The 17,550-nt window shown below is 42.9% G+C and overlaps 2 protein-coding genes across 4 annotated transcripts; both read right to left on the bottom strand.

Moving 5' to 3' along the window:
* Positions 1-104: 104 nt before the first annotated feature.
* On the bottom strand, positions 105-10,727 carry ikbkg (inhibitor of nuclear factor kappa B kinase regulatory subunit gamma). 3 transcript variants are annotated; one of them, XM_076983922.1, is made up of 15 exons: positions 10,407-10,727; positions 7,992-8,178; positions 7,611-7,894; positions 7,418-7,486; positions 7,110-7,199; positions 6,344-6,511; positions 6,137-6,195; positions 5,867-5,914; positions 5,561-5,663; positions 4,594-4,709; positions 4,331-4,483; positions 4,115-4,205; positions 3,794-3,937; positions 882-1,062; positions 105-796 (listed from the first exon to the last, which is right to left on the bottom strand). In XM_076983922.1, exons 2-15 carry the CDS (start codon positions 8,173-8,175, stop codon positions 657-659), a joined length of 1,830 nt encoding a protein of 609 aa, XP_076840037.1. In that variant the 5' UTR covers positions 8,176-8,178; positions 10,407-10,727; the 3' UTR covers positions 105-656. The 3 variants fall into 3 exon arrangements, with proteins under 3 accessions (XP_076840037.1, XP_076840039.1, XP_076840038.1); XM_076983924.1 differs by lacking the exon at positions 7,110-7,199 and having other exon boundaries at positions 10,407-10,726; XM_076983923.1 differs by lacking the exon at positions 5,867-5,914 and having other exon boundaries at positions 10,407-10,726.
* A 5,055-nt stretch (positions 10,728-15,782) lies between these two features.
* On the bottom strand, positions 15,783-16,613 carry cav4b (caveolin 4b). Its single transcript, XM_076983711.1, has 3 exons — positions 16,437-16,613; positions 16,047-16,234; positions 15,783-15,933 (listed from the first exon to the last, which is right to left on the bottom strand). The coding sequence occupies exons 1-3, from the start codon at positions 16,611-16,613 to the stop codon at positions 15,783-15,785; spliced, it is 516 nt and encodes a 171-aa protein (XP_076839826.1).
* Positions 16,614-17,550: the final 937 nt, after the last annotated feature.

Consider the following 17,550-nt stretch of genomic DNA (forward strand, 5'->3'; position numbering starts at 1 on the left):
GGGCGACCTCTGGCGACATCCTCCCATACTGCAGCTGTGTAACTCGTTCATGCTTGTTGTTATAAAGGGGAGATCTTGTACATTAGACACATACACAGAGGATGTCGGTGTGTGTGTTTTTTTTATTCTTTAAATCTCTCCATAACAATAGTCTGTACAAAGTATTTTTGTTAATGTGTTTTCAGGCAATAGCAATATTAACACAGACAGGCATGAATCCCCAAATGACCCATAAGCTGAGGGGAACAAATAACACATTTATAAAGGGAACATTCACTGAGAGACGTATGCTGTACAGCAAAAACACATTCACTTGTGCAGTACATTACATTATGCTGTCAACAAGATGGGGGTACAGATCCTTTTCCTAACAGATAACTACTACAATCTAAATTGAGCACTTGACAGTTTTGTTTCCTTCAAATGAAAATTTCCGTCTGAACTTCTGAGTATCTTTTGCCGCTGCTTGGTTGCGTGGACCAACGTTTACATGCCACGGATCGATAACTTCACCCATTTTTGTTCGAGTGTTTCTCAAATGTTTTTTTTTTTGTTGTCATTTTGTCCCGACCGCTTCCATGAAGTTAGCTGTTTTGACAGCACCGTGCCTCTGAACAACACTGATGACCCGACGGCAGGACAAGCCGCCCCTCCTCTCACTGGATACAGTCCATCACGTGAATCTGCAGGGTGTCCATGTCCGGCGCCAGGTACTGACACTTGGGGCACCGGTAATCCGGCTGTACCTCGGGGGGGTGCCGGTTCGGCTGTGGCATCACCGGCCCCTGGAACGGCGCTGTTATAGAGCAGACAGACAGTCAGGGACCAGATAGAGGCACAAACATTTCTATTGCACGTGTGGACAGAGGTGACGGAGGTACCTGGTGGAGGCAGGACGACCCCTCTGTAGTTGTCCGTGTGCCTCTGCTGCATCTTCTCCTGCTTGAGGAGGTTGATGTCAGTCATCGCTTGGTTCAGCTTCTCCTGAAGCTCCTCCTTCTTCTGGTGGAGCTTCTCTCTGGCCTCCCTCTCTGCCTGGAAGTCCATCTTGTAGATTTCCGCCTGAGAAAGAGAACAAGTGCACGTGGGGAAGCGCACGTGGGGAAGCGCACGTGTTGGCCTGAGTTTTCAAATGGGTCTCTAGTTAACCATTAAATAATGCAAGCTGGCTTGTGCACACAAAGTGAATTAAATGAACTAGAAAAATCAGTGTCCAGGTGTATTTGGGGGAGGGGGGCACACAACTAACGAAGAGACCAGTCAGTCAACCAACCTATAAACCAAGTTTAGACAGTTTAGCTGTATTCGTAGTGTCTTAACACAACAGCACAGTGTCATGGATGTTAAGCACCACCGTGACACCTTGTGGAGAATTGCCTGTTTGCTAAACGTTAGTCCAATAATCTATAAATTAAAACTTGGAATAGATGGAAATAGACATGGCTGCCACCAGAGGTGGGTAGAGTATTCAACAATTTTACTCAAGTAAAAGTACTGTTACTTGAACCAAATGTTACTCAAGTAAAAGTACGCATCCAAAAATTTACTTGAGTAAAAGTAAAAAAGTACTTTGATTAAAAGCTACTCAAGTAGTGAGTAAATGCATGAATACTGTCTCGCGTCAATAAATTACATAATGGGAAATTGAATTACGGGAAACAATGACTTTTAATGATAACAAAAATAATTGATTATAAATAAATATAATATATAAAAAATATATATTATAAATAATATGTATTTTTGTTTGTTCCTAATTATTAGGCCTGTGTAACTTTAATGTGTTCCACAAAGGCACTAACTGATGAGACTGTCAGCCAATATGTGTAGCTACAAATCGACGCCAACTGAATCAATTTGTAGCAGACTTAATCATATTATGCCAGTGTGTACAATCAGAGTGTGTACTGGTTTTTAGTATTGCACTGCGTTACATTTAATAATTACATCATACAAACGTTATGCCTCAGAGATAGCATTTCACAAAATTATACATACAGCAAACTTATTGCATCATGTTTCCTCATATTTGATGTTGAGTTCTTGTAGGCTGAAGTGTCCACACGTTTGGCAGACACAACTGACAGCACATTATATAACTGTACTTTTTACACGTTTGTAATGTAAACATTGGCTGTATGTGAGGTCTGGGATGCTTGGTAGGTTTTTCTGTCACTTTCTTGCTATGGTGGAGAAAGTTTGCGTATGTGATCACGTGACTGACCGGCTTCATTTGATTGGTCACTCATACTCAGGTGACGAGACATTGGTCAGTCTTCTCAGTGAAAAGACTAATTATTTACAAAACTAAAGTAACGGTAGCGCACGGCGCAAATCCGATTGTAACGGAGTAAAAGTCGCGTTTTTCTCACCACATATTTACTCAAGTAAAAGTAGAAGTCTTTCATATTAAAACTACTCTTACAAGTACATTTTTGTCCAAAATCTACTTGAGTAAATGTAACGGAGTATGTGTAACGCGTTCGTACCCACCTCTGGCTGCCACATATGACAATAAACTGCCATAAAGTGGCTGCTATTCTCGTATGGGAATATGCGGGGAAGCACTATAAAACGCATCTATCGGAAAACTTCTACAGTGCTGCAAACCACAACACTATTTCTGGACCACATGAGACATTTAATACATTTACATGTATAATTTCCATATTAATCAGTATGGTGGTGTGTGTACTCACTGGAACTCATAACCAAGACCGTGAAATTACTAGCATCTTGCTTTACCAGCCTCAACAGTAAACATGTTCTACTTTTGTTTTAAATACAGTAAAATAAAAAAATTATTTTGCATAATAATTTTGGATTTTAGCCCATTTTATAATTCGTGTGTGATAAAGTATTGTAGAACAATATATACTGGTGGAAAGAAGAAGAGAAAAATGACTACATGAAAGGCTGTAAAACAGAGGAAATACACCTGAACGTCACAACCCCTAACCTGACCTGTTTACTGGTAACCAGACCACACAGCCTGTAGGCTCACTGTAAATACACTAGTTCAAGAAGCTCTTCAACCACAATGCTCGACCACACATACATCCAAGAGTCTATGCTAAACTTGTCATCATTCCAGTAACACACGTAGTCAATCACAGTCTCCCTCTTAATCTGCATGACATTTTTAAACAGGATGCAAGTCACAAAAGGGACATTTGTTCGTGCCGTCAGTACGAGCACCTGTCCAAGGGCATTTGCTGGATGGATTTTCCCCTACTGCACAATATTCAAACCTGAACTCAACTTTGCTGGCTCTTATTTAAGCTTCACTGCTAACTAGTAAAATATACAGCCTCTTTCCTCTGAACAGTCTGCACCCTTCACATCAAGCGAATCGTATGTATAATACTCCTCGTCCTTGTGAGTTTCCTGTTGCAGCCCTCATCAAACATGCAACTGCAGTAATCCAGCGCTCTTTCTTGAAGACCTTCATTAGCTGGTCTACAGAAAACCCGCATGCATGCTTAAGACACAGCACTTTTAATTAACTTTGGCCAGGACCTAGTGACACCATGCGCTACCCTTAGCTTAATCTATTCTAAGGTTCTGACATCTTTAGCTCTTTGTACCGGCAGATAAAGCGATACGTGAACTTTTAAATTTAAACAGCTGCATCCGTGTTTTCTTTCCCAGTTCTCCAGTAATCCGTACAAACACCAAGCTAACTCCAAAAGATCAACCGCCACGGACGATTCCCTGCTGGAGGCGTGAGCTGAGGGGAAGGGTCCGTGTGGGTGGGCGAGCGGGCCACGCTGGAGATGTGGGTGGTGCTCACCTGTGCCGTGAGCACCTGGATGGTCTCCTGCAGCACCCTCTGCTGCTCCACCTCCTCCTTCAGTTTGTCAATGTGAGCCTGTTTCAACGCCAGAGCCTTCTCAGCCTCCTCCAGCCTGGTGGTGAGAGTCTCCGTTTCCCCACCCTGCCAAACACAGGCGCACGTGCACGTGTAGACGAAGGGATTAGACACCTCTCCACCGCCTCCTGACGCACATGTCAAAACACCTATTTTCTCCCAACGCGTTTCCTTTAGAGCATGTCAAAATATGAGGCGAAAGAAATGGGGACACCCCCAGGGCCAAAAGCAGGCGTCATGCACCCTTGAACCGGCTTGCTTTTCATTCTTCAGCTTGTTGTCGTAGTCCTGAAACAGACAGGTGTATGCGTGCTGCAGCTGGGCCAGCTTCCGCCTGTAAGCAAGGAAGAGGGAGTGGTTAAGGTTCTTCACTTCAAGGCGGTTGGAAGCGAGAAGGAGCCCTGCTGGGTCCGGCCGTGCCGGGGGGCGGGCTCGGGCTCTCTGGGCCGGGGGCCTTACTTCTCCTCCACGATGAGGAGCCGCTCGTTCTTGAGTGCCGCCTCCAGGTTCTGCGTCTGCAGCAGGAACTTGTCCACGGTCACACAGTGCTGCTTCTTCTGCTGCTCCATCTCCCGCTCCAGGGTCTGCAGGTCCTCCGTCTTGGTGCCCAGCCTGAGGGGGAAGGCAGGAACACGCTCAGATGCCCTCAAATCCAGGCTGCTTTGCCTGCCCCCCCCACGACGGCCCAGGCGAAAAACAACATGCAAACAAGTGCAGCTCACTTGGCCTCCAGGCGAGTTTTCTCCTCTTCACATTTGATAAGGGAGGTCTGTCGCTCCTGCAGCTCGCCCACAAGAGACGTCACCTGCGCCCGCATGGCCTCGATGTCCTTAGTCAGCTGCACAGATATATAAAAAAAAAAAAAAAAAAAAAAAATATTTTTTTTAAAAGGAGGGTGTGGGGGTCACAGACCTGAATAGTAACAACTGCTTATCCAGTCCAGGGAATGAATTCATATATAACACCTTTCCCAAATAATATTTGTCTTACAAAAAATGGAAGCATAATCCATTAGATTAAAATGCCCATTACTATTAAGAACATACATTTAGTCAGGTGTGTCCACACTTCTGACTGGTAGTGTATATATTTATAATTTGCTCTTCCCCAGTACTGTAACTCCTTGCAGACATAACCCCTCTTGACAGTTTAGCAGAATAATGTCTGCAAACGGCTGTCCTTAGGTCTTTCTCCAACACTTAAATACTACCACAGCCTTCGTGTTTGCTGCAGTCACAAAGAGTGTCTCACTTCACGGTTGGGTTTTTATAAAATCGGAGCAAGAAAGATACAGCACATGACGCAAGAGAGATACAGCGTGTGTGACAGGAGACAGAGTATGTGTTTGTGTGTGTCAAGGGGGGCACTGATAAGATGTAACGACTGCTAACACAGCAGCTCTGTTCTGTTTTCTTTACTCAAATATTCAGTGCAAGCCTACGGGACAGCAGAGAGATTTAATCTCTCCAGCGTGTCATGGGTCTTCCCCGGGGTCTCCTCCCAGTCAGACATGCTGGAGATTCCTCACCAGGGAGGCACAAAGGGGGCATCCGGACCAGATGCCCCAACCACCTCAACTGTCTGACCTCTGCCCTCCGTTCCATCCTCCCCTCACTCATGATCAAGAGCCCGAGATACTTGAACTCCTCCACTTGAGGTATGGACTCCCAACCTGGAGAGTGTGAGTACCTGAACATAGTCCTTGTCTTTCTGCTTGAGTAGAGCCTCGGTCCTGTCCCTCTGAATCGAGTTTTGCTGGAGAACGTTCAGCTTTTCCTGGAGCTCTTTGTACCTACACCACAGATCACACGGAGAACATGTGATTTGGAAGACACAGTCCACTTCTCTTTCCAGGAATGAATCTTCCTCATTTGAAAAGTGTTTCAAACCAACGATGACTCTACACAACATGCTCTCGGGACACCACGGGTGACTGAACGAGGGGTCAGGAAGTAGCGTACATGCACACACACAGTGAAACACCACTCCCCTCACCTGCTTTGTGTGGCTTGAAGCTGCTCGGTTAGTTTACCCAGGTGTGAGCTAAGCGGACACGTGAGGCATAGGGTCAAGAGGATTTTCAAATCAGTGAAAGGTCAACAGCAAAGTGCCCAGATCAGTAAACATGAGCAAAGCAAAGAGATGCCATTCTATGGCATGGTGAACACATGCTGTCTAGAGCTTGTGTAATGAAGTCCTCACTGCTTTGCAGTCTCTGAAGGAGCACGCAGAGTAAGAGGTGGGAGAATAGAAGAAGGACATTACCTTTCTATGGGAACCATAAACGCATTTTTCTGAACGGTCTCCTCTGTTACAACAGCACTCTAAAAAAAGAAAAACCAGACAAAGCGTTTTTTCCAGCACACTTCCAATATCTTTTAAGACAAGTGCGTTCCAAATTTAGAGGCACAGCTTGACTGACTCGTTGTGAAAGCGACCTGATAACTGTGTTTGCCGTTGAGGAAGACTTACCTGATTGAGCTGCGTCACTTGATGACGAAGCTCCTCCCTCTCCTTCTGCATCTCCGCCTTCTCCCTCTCCAGGTCGCCGTTCTTCCTCCTCAGCTCCCTCATGCCCTCCTCCAGCTTTTCTTTATGACTCTTCAGCAGCCTCAAGAACTCGTTAGATCCTTCGCTAGGCTGAGGAACGAAGGACAGCATCGATTCAGCAACACCAGACGTGCCTCCTTCTCTCAAGCCAACGTGTACACAGAGCAGCTCCTCCTTTTACGAGCGCGTGTGCTTTGGTCCGTCGGTGTGTGTGAGGGAACCGCTACACCGGCAGGAACGTGGAGGACACATGCACTGCACCGAACCATCTACCAAGCCTCCGCATGCAGTGTGGGTGGCTGTAAATGTAGCAATGAAGCCAAAGAACCTCCAGACTCTGATTACCAGAAATCCTCTCAGTCGCCGAAGTAATAAAGAAAAGTAAAAACAAAACCCAGCATGATGACTTGGCATTTGGGGTACAGGGAGTGGGATTCTATCCTGCAAAGTTCTGTTGTCAAATACTGTTGAGCCAACTAATCAGAATGGATCAGAACTGGAACTAAACTCTGCAGGGAAATAGATCTCCAAGAGTGGTAAGGAAACAGTACAGGCAGTCAGCAAAACCTTCTATAAAATGCAAAAGAAAGAGGAACAGGCAGCAGCCTAAAGCAAAACCGAGCTTCACTGTGACATTGTGGCTGCAGCCGTCCCAGTTTAGAGGTGGGCAGGTTGGTGAGGGGCTCACCTGACCGCCCCTGCACTCTGCCTCAGCACAGGGCAGGCTGTCATATATACTGGCAGGGTAACTACTGACGGAGTTATTCCTACTAGATGCCTAAACACACACACACACACACACACACACACACACACACACATTTGTTTTTATATCTTTTTCAGGACATGTGCCTCTCTCACACACACTCACACACACACACACACACACACACACACACACACACACACACACTCACACACACACTCACACACACACTCACACACACTCACAAAATTTTTAAAAGACTTTATAGCATTTAGAAGAGTGTGTTTTACCAAACTTCGAGGCATTGGCTGTGTGTCAGTGTCTCCTGCTGTGTCTTTGTCAGTAGGTTCATCTAAAGCCTGGAGAATTAAATACATAAAAATGAATTTAACAAATCTAAAGTTTATATGAAAAGGTAATGCTCTTAAATTACTGGATGAATCCATTCAAGGCAGACTTCTGAAAATGTCTTTATAGACCTACTTGGGCAGAATCAGTCAGTTCATTTCTCTCTGTACTGGTAGCCATTTGGTTCTGATCTTGAGTTCTGGTCTCTGTGGTGCCAACAGTTTGAGCTGTTGATTGGCTGGTGGTGTGCTTGACTTTGCCCAACAGGGTCTGGTTCTCCTGAGCCAGTCGTTCTACTAAAGCCCGTGCCTCACGAAACCTACAGGCCAGAAACTCCCGCTCATCCCTTGACCTCCGCTGCCATCCCTCCATCTCCTCACAGCGTTCTTTCAGGGCGTCGTTACTGCGCTTTAGTGCCTCTGTAAAATAAAGAGATTATTTCTCATAATCACAAGTAAAATGGCCGGAAGCTGAAAAAAAATCTATGTACTATGAGCTGTGTACAGTTTACTTTACCTCGTAACTGGTTGTTGTCTGCCAGAAGTCTATGGACCACCTCGTTTCCAGCCAATTCGGGTGGTACCCTTAGTGATTCTTGGGAACTAGCCATAAGTGAGCCTTGATTGGCAGCACCTATAGTCTCTTCTCCAGTCATCTCCCACTGTAAGGCACTGTCCCCGTGAGGCTGGGGCTGAACCATGACCTATGACACAAACCATTCACCAAACACCAACTATTACCCGACACTGCCACAGTGCTAGATTTCCCCCTACTGTTAAGTGCAATGACAACAGCAGTAATTAATAAATAAAATAATTTTTGTTGTGACAGTTATTTATTATCTATTAATTAATTATCTAGCAAGCTACCAGAAACCTTTCCAGTGACTGCAACATATCAAAGTATAATTAAGGATAATTTATGTACACACGTTTTTAAAATACTTTTGTTTTTCTTCCTACGTATTCACAACTACCATCATTATATTTCTCACACTCCTTCCTAAACTTCAGATATGTTAGATTTTCAACTAAATAGAGAGCTAAATATCCTAATTAATTGACTAACTACCTAGTTATTGTGTCAACAGTACATGTATCTAGCTGTTCTCTAATTAGTGTCAACAGTACAGGTATGTAGCTGTTCTCTAGCTAGTCAACAGTACATGTATCTAGCTGTTCTCTAGCTAGTGTGTCAACAGTACATGTATCTGTATCTAGCTAATGTGTCAACAGTACATGTATCAGTATCTAGCTGTTCTCTAGCTAGTGTATCAACAGTACATGTATCTAGCTGTTCTCTAGCTAGTGTGTCAACAGTACATGTATCTAGCTGTTCTCTAGCTAGTGTGTCAACAGTACATGTATCTAGCTGTTCTCTAGCTAGTGTGTCAACAGTATATGTATCTGTATCTAGCTGTTCTCTAGCTAGTGTGTCAACAGTATATGTATCTGTATCTAGCTGTTCTCTAGCTAGTCAACAGTACATGTATCTAGCTGTTCTCTAGCTAGTGTGTCAACAGTACATGTATCTGTATCTAGCTAATGTGTCAACAGTACATGTATCTAGCTGTTCTCTAGCTAGTGTGTCAACAGTACATGTATCTAGCTGTTCTCTAGCTAGTGTGTCAACAGTACATGTATCTGTATCTAGCTGTTCTCTAGCTAGTGTCAACAGTACATGTATCTGTATCTAGCTGTTCTCTAGCTAGTGTCAACAGTACAGGTATCAGTATCTAGCTGTTCTCTAGCTAGTATGTCAACAGTACATGTATTAGTATCTAGCTGTTGTCTAGCTAGTGTCAACAGTACATGTATCAGTATCTAGCTGTTGTCTAGCTAGTGTCAACAGTACATGTATCAGTATCTAGCTGTTGTCTAGCTAGTGTCAACAGTACATGTATCAGTATCTAGCTGTTGTCTAGCTAGTGTCAACAGTACATGTATCAGTATCTAGCTGTTCTCTAGCTAGTATGTCAACAGTACATGTATCTGTATCTAGCAAGTGTCAACAGTACATGTATTAGTATCTAGCTGTTCTCTAGCTAGTGTGTCAACAGTACATGTATCTGTATCTAGCTGTTCTCTAGCTAGTGTGTCAACAGTACATGTATCAGTATCTAGCTGTTCTCTAGCTAGTGTGTCAACAGTACATGTATCTGTATCTAGCTGTTCTCTAGCTAGTGTGTCAACAGTACATGTATCTGTATCTAGCTGTTCTCTAGCTAGTGTGTCAACAGTACATGTATCAGTATCTAGCTGTTCTCTAGCTAGTGTGTCAACAGTACATGTATCAGTATCTAGCTGTTCTCTAGCTAGTGTGTCAACAGTACATGTATCTGTATCTAGCTGTTCTCTAGCTAGTGTGTCAACAGTACATGTATCTGTATCTAGCTGTTCTCTAGCTAGTGTGTCAACAGTACATGTATCAGTATCTAGCTGTTCTCTAGCTAGTGTGTCAACAGTACATGTATCTGTATCTAGCTGTTCTCTAGCTAGTGTGTCAACAGTACATGTATCTGTATCTAGCTGTTCTCTAGCTAGTGTGTCAACAGTACATGTATCTGTATCTAGCTGTTATCTAGCTAGTGTGTCAACAGTACATGTATCTAGCTGTTCTCTAGCTAGTGTGTCAACAGTACATGTATCTGTATCTAGCTGTTCTCTAGCTAGTATGTCAACAGTACATGTCTGTATCTAGCTGTTCTCTAACTAGTATGTCAACAGTACAGGTATCAGTATCTAGCTGTTCTCTAGCTAGTTAACGTTAATGAAGAATAATAATGGCAGACACTGGAAATTTTTTTTGCAATGGGGCAAAACAGAGCTAGCATCTGAAAACAAAGATAGACAGAAGCATACATAAACAGACAGATAGATAGATCGATACATACATACATAACACAGCACCAAAAGAGAAGTGTACCCTCACCTTAATGTCCTCACGCGTGATTCAAGTCACTTTCTCACTAACCAGCTAAGCTAGCTAGCCAAACAGAAAGCTAGCTTAACGTTTTCCTCCCGAGTCCGGAAGACTTGTTGAGGTGTACGAAAAACAACGCCGTTACGCTTCAAGCCGTGGTTAACAACCAGTCGCCAGTTGGCCTATCGTCACCATCTTCGGTCTAATTACCCCAGCTAACGGAATCTTCTACCTACATTTAGGGAGAATCTGAGCAAGTAAGTGTATTTCTCAGGAATTCCCCCTTGATTCTTCCGCACTTCATCACTCAGCCAGCCAGCTCGGCGCAGCCAATCACAGCGGACGCGGCGTGACGTCAACGGATGGCAGCGCGTCCGCTCTGATTCACGGACGTCGCTGATTGGCTGGATGAAGGTTGGCGACCCGGGTGGACGCAGCCTGGCTGAATTTAGCTAGGCCCTGGCTACATTACGTCAGTACTAGAATCTTCTTTCAACTATTATTTTAATAAAAAAACAAATAGTTTCAGCTTCTTTTTTCTGAGTGAAAATCCGAGTCAAATATGATTGTTTCAATATAGGTTATCTCTAATATGTCGATAGGCGTAAAGGGTTTTTGTGTGCGCGCGCGTGTGTGTGCGTTATCTAAAGTTTTAGGCATGTGCCGGAAAATGCTGTAAAGTAATAATGCCTTCAAAAATAGAATTAATAGTATATTATTTTAAATTAACAAAACGCAAAGAAAAAGAGAATAAAGAGAAATCTAAACCAACAGGGTTGCCAACTCTCACGCATTGAGCGTGAGACGTGAGACACATGCATTTGACTGTCTTTACACGCTCTCACGCCACACTTCCGATATCTCACGCTGAAAATAAAATCTAGTTTATTTACCTCTGATCCATATCTATGATTCAATGAGTTACTAATTCGCTCTGGCGCCAACCACCGGCGATATAATACTTAATTTGTGTCCATTTTACGCCCCCCCCACCCCCCCCAACAATTTACACTCGCCACCTCCACGTAAAATGTTACCGGGGGAGGGTGTAAAATGGACACAGCGAGAAAAAAGACGGATTTTAAGTGTGTATAAACAGTCTAAATAGTCGTTTGAACTAACCTAGTGAAAACCGGGACATTAAATGATTTTTTTGCCGGGATCGAATATTAAAAAGAAGGAAAACCGGGACAGCGACGTAAAAACCGGGACAACCGTGGCAACCCTAATATGATGTGATCACCCTTCAAAACAGCATCAATTCTCATAGGTTCACTTGTACAGAGTAAGGGGTTTTGTAGAATGCTCAGTGTCCAGTGTATGATTAACCAAATATACCTATACATGCTAATGATACTCATTTCATCTGTAGGTTGAAACACCTGAGTAGCCATCTTAAATCTGTGTGAAGCATCCAAACTCTTCTACAAAGATGAGGTTGTGACATATTGTCACAGGCCATATGCTGTAGGAAGAGACAACAAGACACAAGGTAGTTCTACTGAATCAGCAAGGTGTCTCCGAAGCAAAGATGCCAAAGCAAACTGGGGTTTGAAGATGTACAAGCTCTTTTGAAAAAGCACAAAGAAACAGGCAACATTGAGGACCATATACGCAATGGTTGGCCAAGGAAATTTAATGCAGCAGATGAAAGACACATAATGCATATTTGCATTTGAAATATGTCCAGCCACGGACGTAGTTTTGGGGGGGGACGGGGGGGACATGTCCCCCCCACTTTTTCAAAAGCCGGTTTTGGTCCCCCCCAGTTTTTACAGTTAAAACCAAATATTTAAGTAGCGACGAAGTCATGTCCCCCCCACTTTTTAACGGTTAAAAAAACAATATCCAAATAGCGACAAATCTAGCACTAGGATCATGCAGCTCCGAGCCCCCCCCCCCCCCCCCCCGCTCAACAATTTTTGTTCACAGCGCTCAACAATTTTCATTCAACCCCCCCCCCCCCCCCCCCCCCGCTCAACAGTTCGCCACCCCAGGTTGTGTCCCCCCCACTTATGAAATCAAAACTACGTCCATGTGTCCAGCAGTGCGATCAGCTCAGTACTGACAGAAACCAGTGGGATCCAGTACACCCATCTACTGTTTGAGACGTCTGGCCAGAAGTCTGGACATAACAGAAGGAGGTTTGTTGGCCGTAGGGCTGGAGAGCACTACAATAATGAGTGATGGTTCAACCTTGGCGAATAGTGGAGATTCCTTGCATGTTTTGGACTGGATTTTAGCAAATGAAGTTGGGATTTGGTCAGGATTAATGGTCGCCAATGCTGAGATCTACAGGTTCATATACCATTATACCATCATAGAGGCATCTGATTGGCTCCAAATTTATTCTGCAGCCTGAGAATGACCCAAAATGCCCAAAAGAAAAATATATCTTTTTATATATAAAAATAATCTTTAGCATAAAAAATAACAAGGAGTCCTAGAAGTGATGATATGCCCCCCACAGAGCCCTGATCTCAACATCATCCAAATCTTGTCTATGATAACACGAAGAGATAAGATTTGAGCAATCCTACATCCACTGAAGATATGTGTTCAGTTCTCCAAGATATTTGAAACAACCTCCCTGCCAAGTTCCTTCAAATGTTCTCAGAAAGTGTACCTAAAAGAAATAATGCGGTTTTGAAGGCAAATGAGCATAGACAAGACTGAGGAAGGCACAGCTGCTCTGTGGCAGTACAGTACAACGTGGTTAATCAAGGTCATGACGAGTGATGACCTTGTGTTGTGATTTTGTCTCAGAGGCACAGGTTGGCATTGTTACTTATGACACCTTGGTTTGGTATAAAAGTTTAAATGCATATTTTGCTGGTGTTTGATTTGTTTGCATCTGTTTGCAACTTGTACTACTGATGATAAGGCAAGATTACCTGTTTGGTTTACCCATTACTCTCAAAACGTACACTCTGAATTTCACCAGTTTGACATATGAGATATTGATATGGGTTGTATAGAGCAAGCAGACCACAAGAGGGCAGCATTGTTCAGTTATCAACCTCACTCTGGACCGGCGACCTAATCCATCTTACAGGCAGACGTGCTGTGCATTCCACTAGAGAAAATGTGCTGCCACTGCTTCTACTATCAGCTACATTATGGGGGATGTGCCACAATGATTATTTCTTCTGTCTACACTATAAGCTAATGTATGATAAAAAGACAGATATGCTAATCTTTGTATTTTTTAAAAGTGGAAAAAAAAAATCTGACCTTTTAAAAGTCAGCTTTCTTGGTAATGCATGAGACCCTTATCTGTTAACAGTCCAGTAAGAAACTTGTTGGGTTTTTGTTGTTTGATCCTATCATTATTCTGGTGTCACGCCACTGCTTTGCCCTCTCCTACCCTCACTTCTCTCTACACTTCAACAGCAGTGGCTGCTAAAACAGGAGCAGCTATGCCCTTTGCCCTTTGCCCTTTTCATTTTCATACCACAATCCTCAGCACCTGAGCACCTGTCACCAGATAATCTCTGGCATGAACATTTGTACTGCTATTTCATTAACTTAGTTTTTCATTCACATTGTTTCATAAATTGTTGGTTCATACTACTACTACTAATAATAATAATAATTCTAGTGGAAGAAACGTTTTGCTTGTTAATTATCCTGACTAACAGAGACATGTATAGATTAAATATTTATTACCTTGTCCTGAGAGACTCCACAAGACAACAGTTTGTTCCAATTCACATCAGGAACATTAAGAAGTTCTCTTTCTGCACTAAACGGACCCCCCTGACTGGATGAAAGGTACTGTAACTAAGATAATCATATAATTGAAATGAATGAATAGAAAACACATTTCAATTATTGTGCCTAGGATGGAAATATTTGAAAGTGGTCTACGATGGTTTTAAAAGCTTTGTGGATAATTGTTTTGTGATGCTCAGACATTAAAAAGTATGTCAAATGTTTGTAAATTAATTTTCCACAGTGTGCACACATTTGATTTGTGCCCATGATACACAGGCATATCCTAGAATGAAGGAATTTGTAAATATTCTGATACCAGTCCTTTTAGGGCAAAGGTCTGTTTACACTGATGACATATACGTATCCCTCTGTAACAGGTCAGCAGCAGCAGGGGGCGAAGGTGGTGGTGGTGACACATCTTTAATGTCCATAATGAAAGACAAACACAAGCGTCTCGTTGAGGCTCTTGTGGTGTGGTGCTGAGGAATGCACAGCACTGGATGGCAGGATCTGTGGATATATATAGAGGGAGAGAAATAGGGAACAGGTGTGTGTGCAGATGAGAGGCTGTGTCAGTAGGTGGGGCACTGTGAGCGAGGGAGTGTCTTAGTGCGGGTGTGTCTGGGTGTGGGCATCTCCCCTGAGGACTGGGACCGGCCCACCGTGACACCCATGTAAACATACAAACATCATTGTATATCAAAAGCATCACTTCTGAGCAAAAAGCCTGGAACTGAGTATTAGTTACTTTTTATGGGATCTTCTGCTTATAGGTATGTATAGAGCTTAAGTAAAATCTGTTTACTCTGTATCTATAGATCTGTTTTACTAGACACAATTGAGTTTTGTTAGTTTGTGTCTTGCATAGTTTATTGGCAATGTTCAACAGATAAGACAAATGGCAAAAGTCAAGAAATAATGATCAGACTGCAGGTGTAAACCTTACTTTAGAAACGTATTTTGTGAATGTAAGCTTTAGCTACACTTGAATGGATCAGCATCTGTGTGCCATGACATTACCTCAATAATATGCTAAATATGCTAAAACTAAAAAATGAAATATCCATCAATAATAAATAAATAATATGATTAAAAAACATACAACACTAGTATTTAATATTACACTGTCCACATGCACATGCTTCAAGAATCAATTTAAATTTTAAAGTTTTTTATAGCTTGTCTAAATGTTTATGATTATATACCTTTATATATTTCAGATTAAATCCCATATATCAACAGTGCTGAACTAGCATTGACAGTACAGTAGCAATAATGAAACATTTATTTAATACATATAAAATACAAACATAAAACTTAAACATACAGATGAGAGCAATTTAAAACCGTGTGGGTTATGCTTGCATACAACAGTTCGAGTATCCATATGTGTGGTTTTAAGTCAAGTCAAGACCATTTCATTTATATAGCGCTTTGTACAACACATGAACTCACGAAGCAACTTTACAAGCGCATGGGTCCAGATCCCTAATGAGCCAGCCATGGCCGACAGTGGCAAGGAAAATCTAGGCAGGTTATATAAGTTTACATACATTACATTCAAGTGACACAGATGTGTTTATGGATTACTCTAAATAACTCTAAACAAAAAGATTCTGTATTGTTAATAATTGGGGCTGCGGATGTTTTTGAGTGTGTAGGTTTGTGTCAGTCTTGCGAGTGTAATACGTAAACACCACCACAGCATCGGGACACTGATGTGCAGAGTGGCACTATGAAGATGTTCACAACACTCATCCACAGAGACCTCACACAGGGCAAACACGTGTGACACACCTGAACACAAGGCCTCATGAACCTGAGGAGAAGAGACCAGTAACTTACACAACACATGTGAGAAACTACTATGTTAGGCAAATGAAATAGTTTAGATTTAGTTGAAACTGCTGGTTATTACTTCTGCTAACTCACCAGACGTGCAGGCAGGCCAGGAAGGCGAACACACAGCCTGAAAGGCAAGAGAGTGGAAGAGCACACAGCGTGGTGAGGCAGCGGTAGCTCCAGAGCCGTGCTGCCTCGAACCCAACGCCACTGTACACCCACACACGCTCAGAGCTGTGTGTGGAGGCAGGTTCGGCCAAAACATCACTGAACTCCACCTAAACGACCAAGGAAGGACAAAACAAGGACAAACCAAAAGGTAATGAGAGAAATGGGTCGCAAGCAAATCTTCAAATATATTCAGCTGGCATTGCTTCCTGGGTAATGCAAAAAAAAAGACTAAAAGGACCTCTTAATGAATGCTAATGAAGCCATTTCCTTTTGTATGTGTGATTACATCCCCCTGTCCTGTGGTCTTACTTTCAAATGACTGTTGACTCCAAAGGGGTCCCTATTTCCAGCTTGAATGAGGGAGAACTGCGGCTGTCCGGTTGTACAAGCATACATATCCTTCATCTCTTCATCATCCTCATCACCATCATAATTATCTTCATAGTCATCTATTTTGCATTCTACCAAATACTCATCAGGCATCATGGTCTGAAGGGCATCAGAACACACACATGTATACACATTTACAACACATTATGAAATTCTGTGAAATACAGAATGTATGGAAAGAAGTACTGTACATTTACAGCCTGTTCTAAAGTTAAATTATCAATACCTTGTTTAAGTAGGGAAGTTTAATGTTATTATCTTAAGTTCCCATTATCACTGAGAGAGAAATTGCCCAGTACATTAGAAACTATCAAAGCAAGCTGAATATATATTTTTTGCCTAAATTCAAAGATACTACAGCATGATATGGTGTGTAACGCCTGTACATTATGTCAGAATGGCTTTCCAACACTTCACAACCACAAAGCACAAACGAGACCCCTGCAAAAGAAACCCATGCTGACTTACCCTAGTCAGATGAATTTAGTAACAACCTCTAAACTCCTACAAAGGACCAGCTGGATTAGAATGTATTTCAGGGTGATGAAACGCATGGATCTACACTTTAGTAGTCCAGAGTGGTAGCTGTGTGTAACCAGCCTTGGTCTTCCGAGTACATTATAAACTAGAATGTAAAGACGTGAAGGGGGATCTTAGTTACGACCTCACGTTTTCTCACCACTCGCTTGGATCATATTTCAGAGGCATTAGTCTGTGTCTGTGCCTTGGGAAGAAATGAGAATGGGGGTCACAGTTATTCTGGGAAGAGGAGTGGAAGAGCCTATAAGGGAGTGGAAGAGCCTGTAGGGGAGTGGAAGAGCCTGTAGGCGAGTGGAAGAGCTTATAGAGGAGTGAAAGAGCCTGTAGGGCAGTGGAAGAGCCTATAGAGGAGTAGAAGAGCCTATAGGGGAGTGGAAGAGCCTATAGTGGAGTAGAAGAGCCTATAGGGGAGTGGAAGAGTCTGTAGGGGAGTGGAAGAGCCTATAGAGGAGTAGAAGAGCCTATAGGGGAGTGGAAGAGTCTGTAGGGGAGT

Source organism: Brachyhypopomus gauderio, chromosome 21 (assembly GCF_052324685.1).
Source record: "Brachyhypopomus gauderio isolate BG-103 chromosome 21, BGAUD_0.2, whole genome shotgun sequence".
Classification (NCBI taxonomy): domain Eukaryota; kingdom Metazoa; phylum Chordata; class Actinopteri; order Gymnotiformes; family Hypopomidae; genus Brachyhypopomus; species Brachyhypopomus gauderio.

What these genes read in the sequence shown, in the direction of transcription:
- ikbkg (XM_076983922.1), bottom strand. Translation starts at nt 8,175, where the DNA reads ATGGTTCAGCCCCAGCCTCACGGGGACAGTGCCTTACAGTGGGAGATG. An exon ending in CTTCAAGCCACACAAAGCAG is followed by an intron (nt 5,664 to 5,866) that starts GTGAGGGGAGTG and finishes TCTGTGGTGTAG; the next exon opens with GTACAAAGAGCTCCAGGAAA. An exon ending in AAAAGCAAGCCGGTTCAAGG is followed by an intron (nt 3,938 to 4,114) that starts GTGCATGACGCC and finishes TGTGTTTGGCAG; the next exon opens with GGTGGGGAAACGGAGACTCT.
- cav4b (XM_076983711.1), bottom strand. Translation starts at nt 16,613, where the DNA reads ATGATGCCTGATGAGTATTTGGTAGAATGCAAAATAGATGACTATGAA. An exon ending in GAGTCAACAGTCATTTGAAA is followed by an intron (nt 16,235 to 16,436) that starts GTAAGACCACAG and finishes TTGGTCGTTTAG; the next exon opens with GTGGAGTTCAGTGATGTTTT. An exon ending in CTGGCCTGCCTGCACGTCTG is followed by an intron (nt 15,934 to 16,046) that starts GTGAGTTAGCAG and finishes TCTTCTCCTCAG; the next exon opens with GTTCATGAGGCCTTGTGTTC.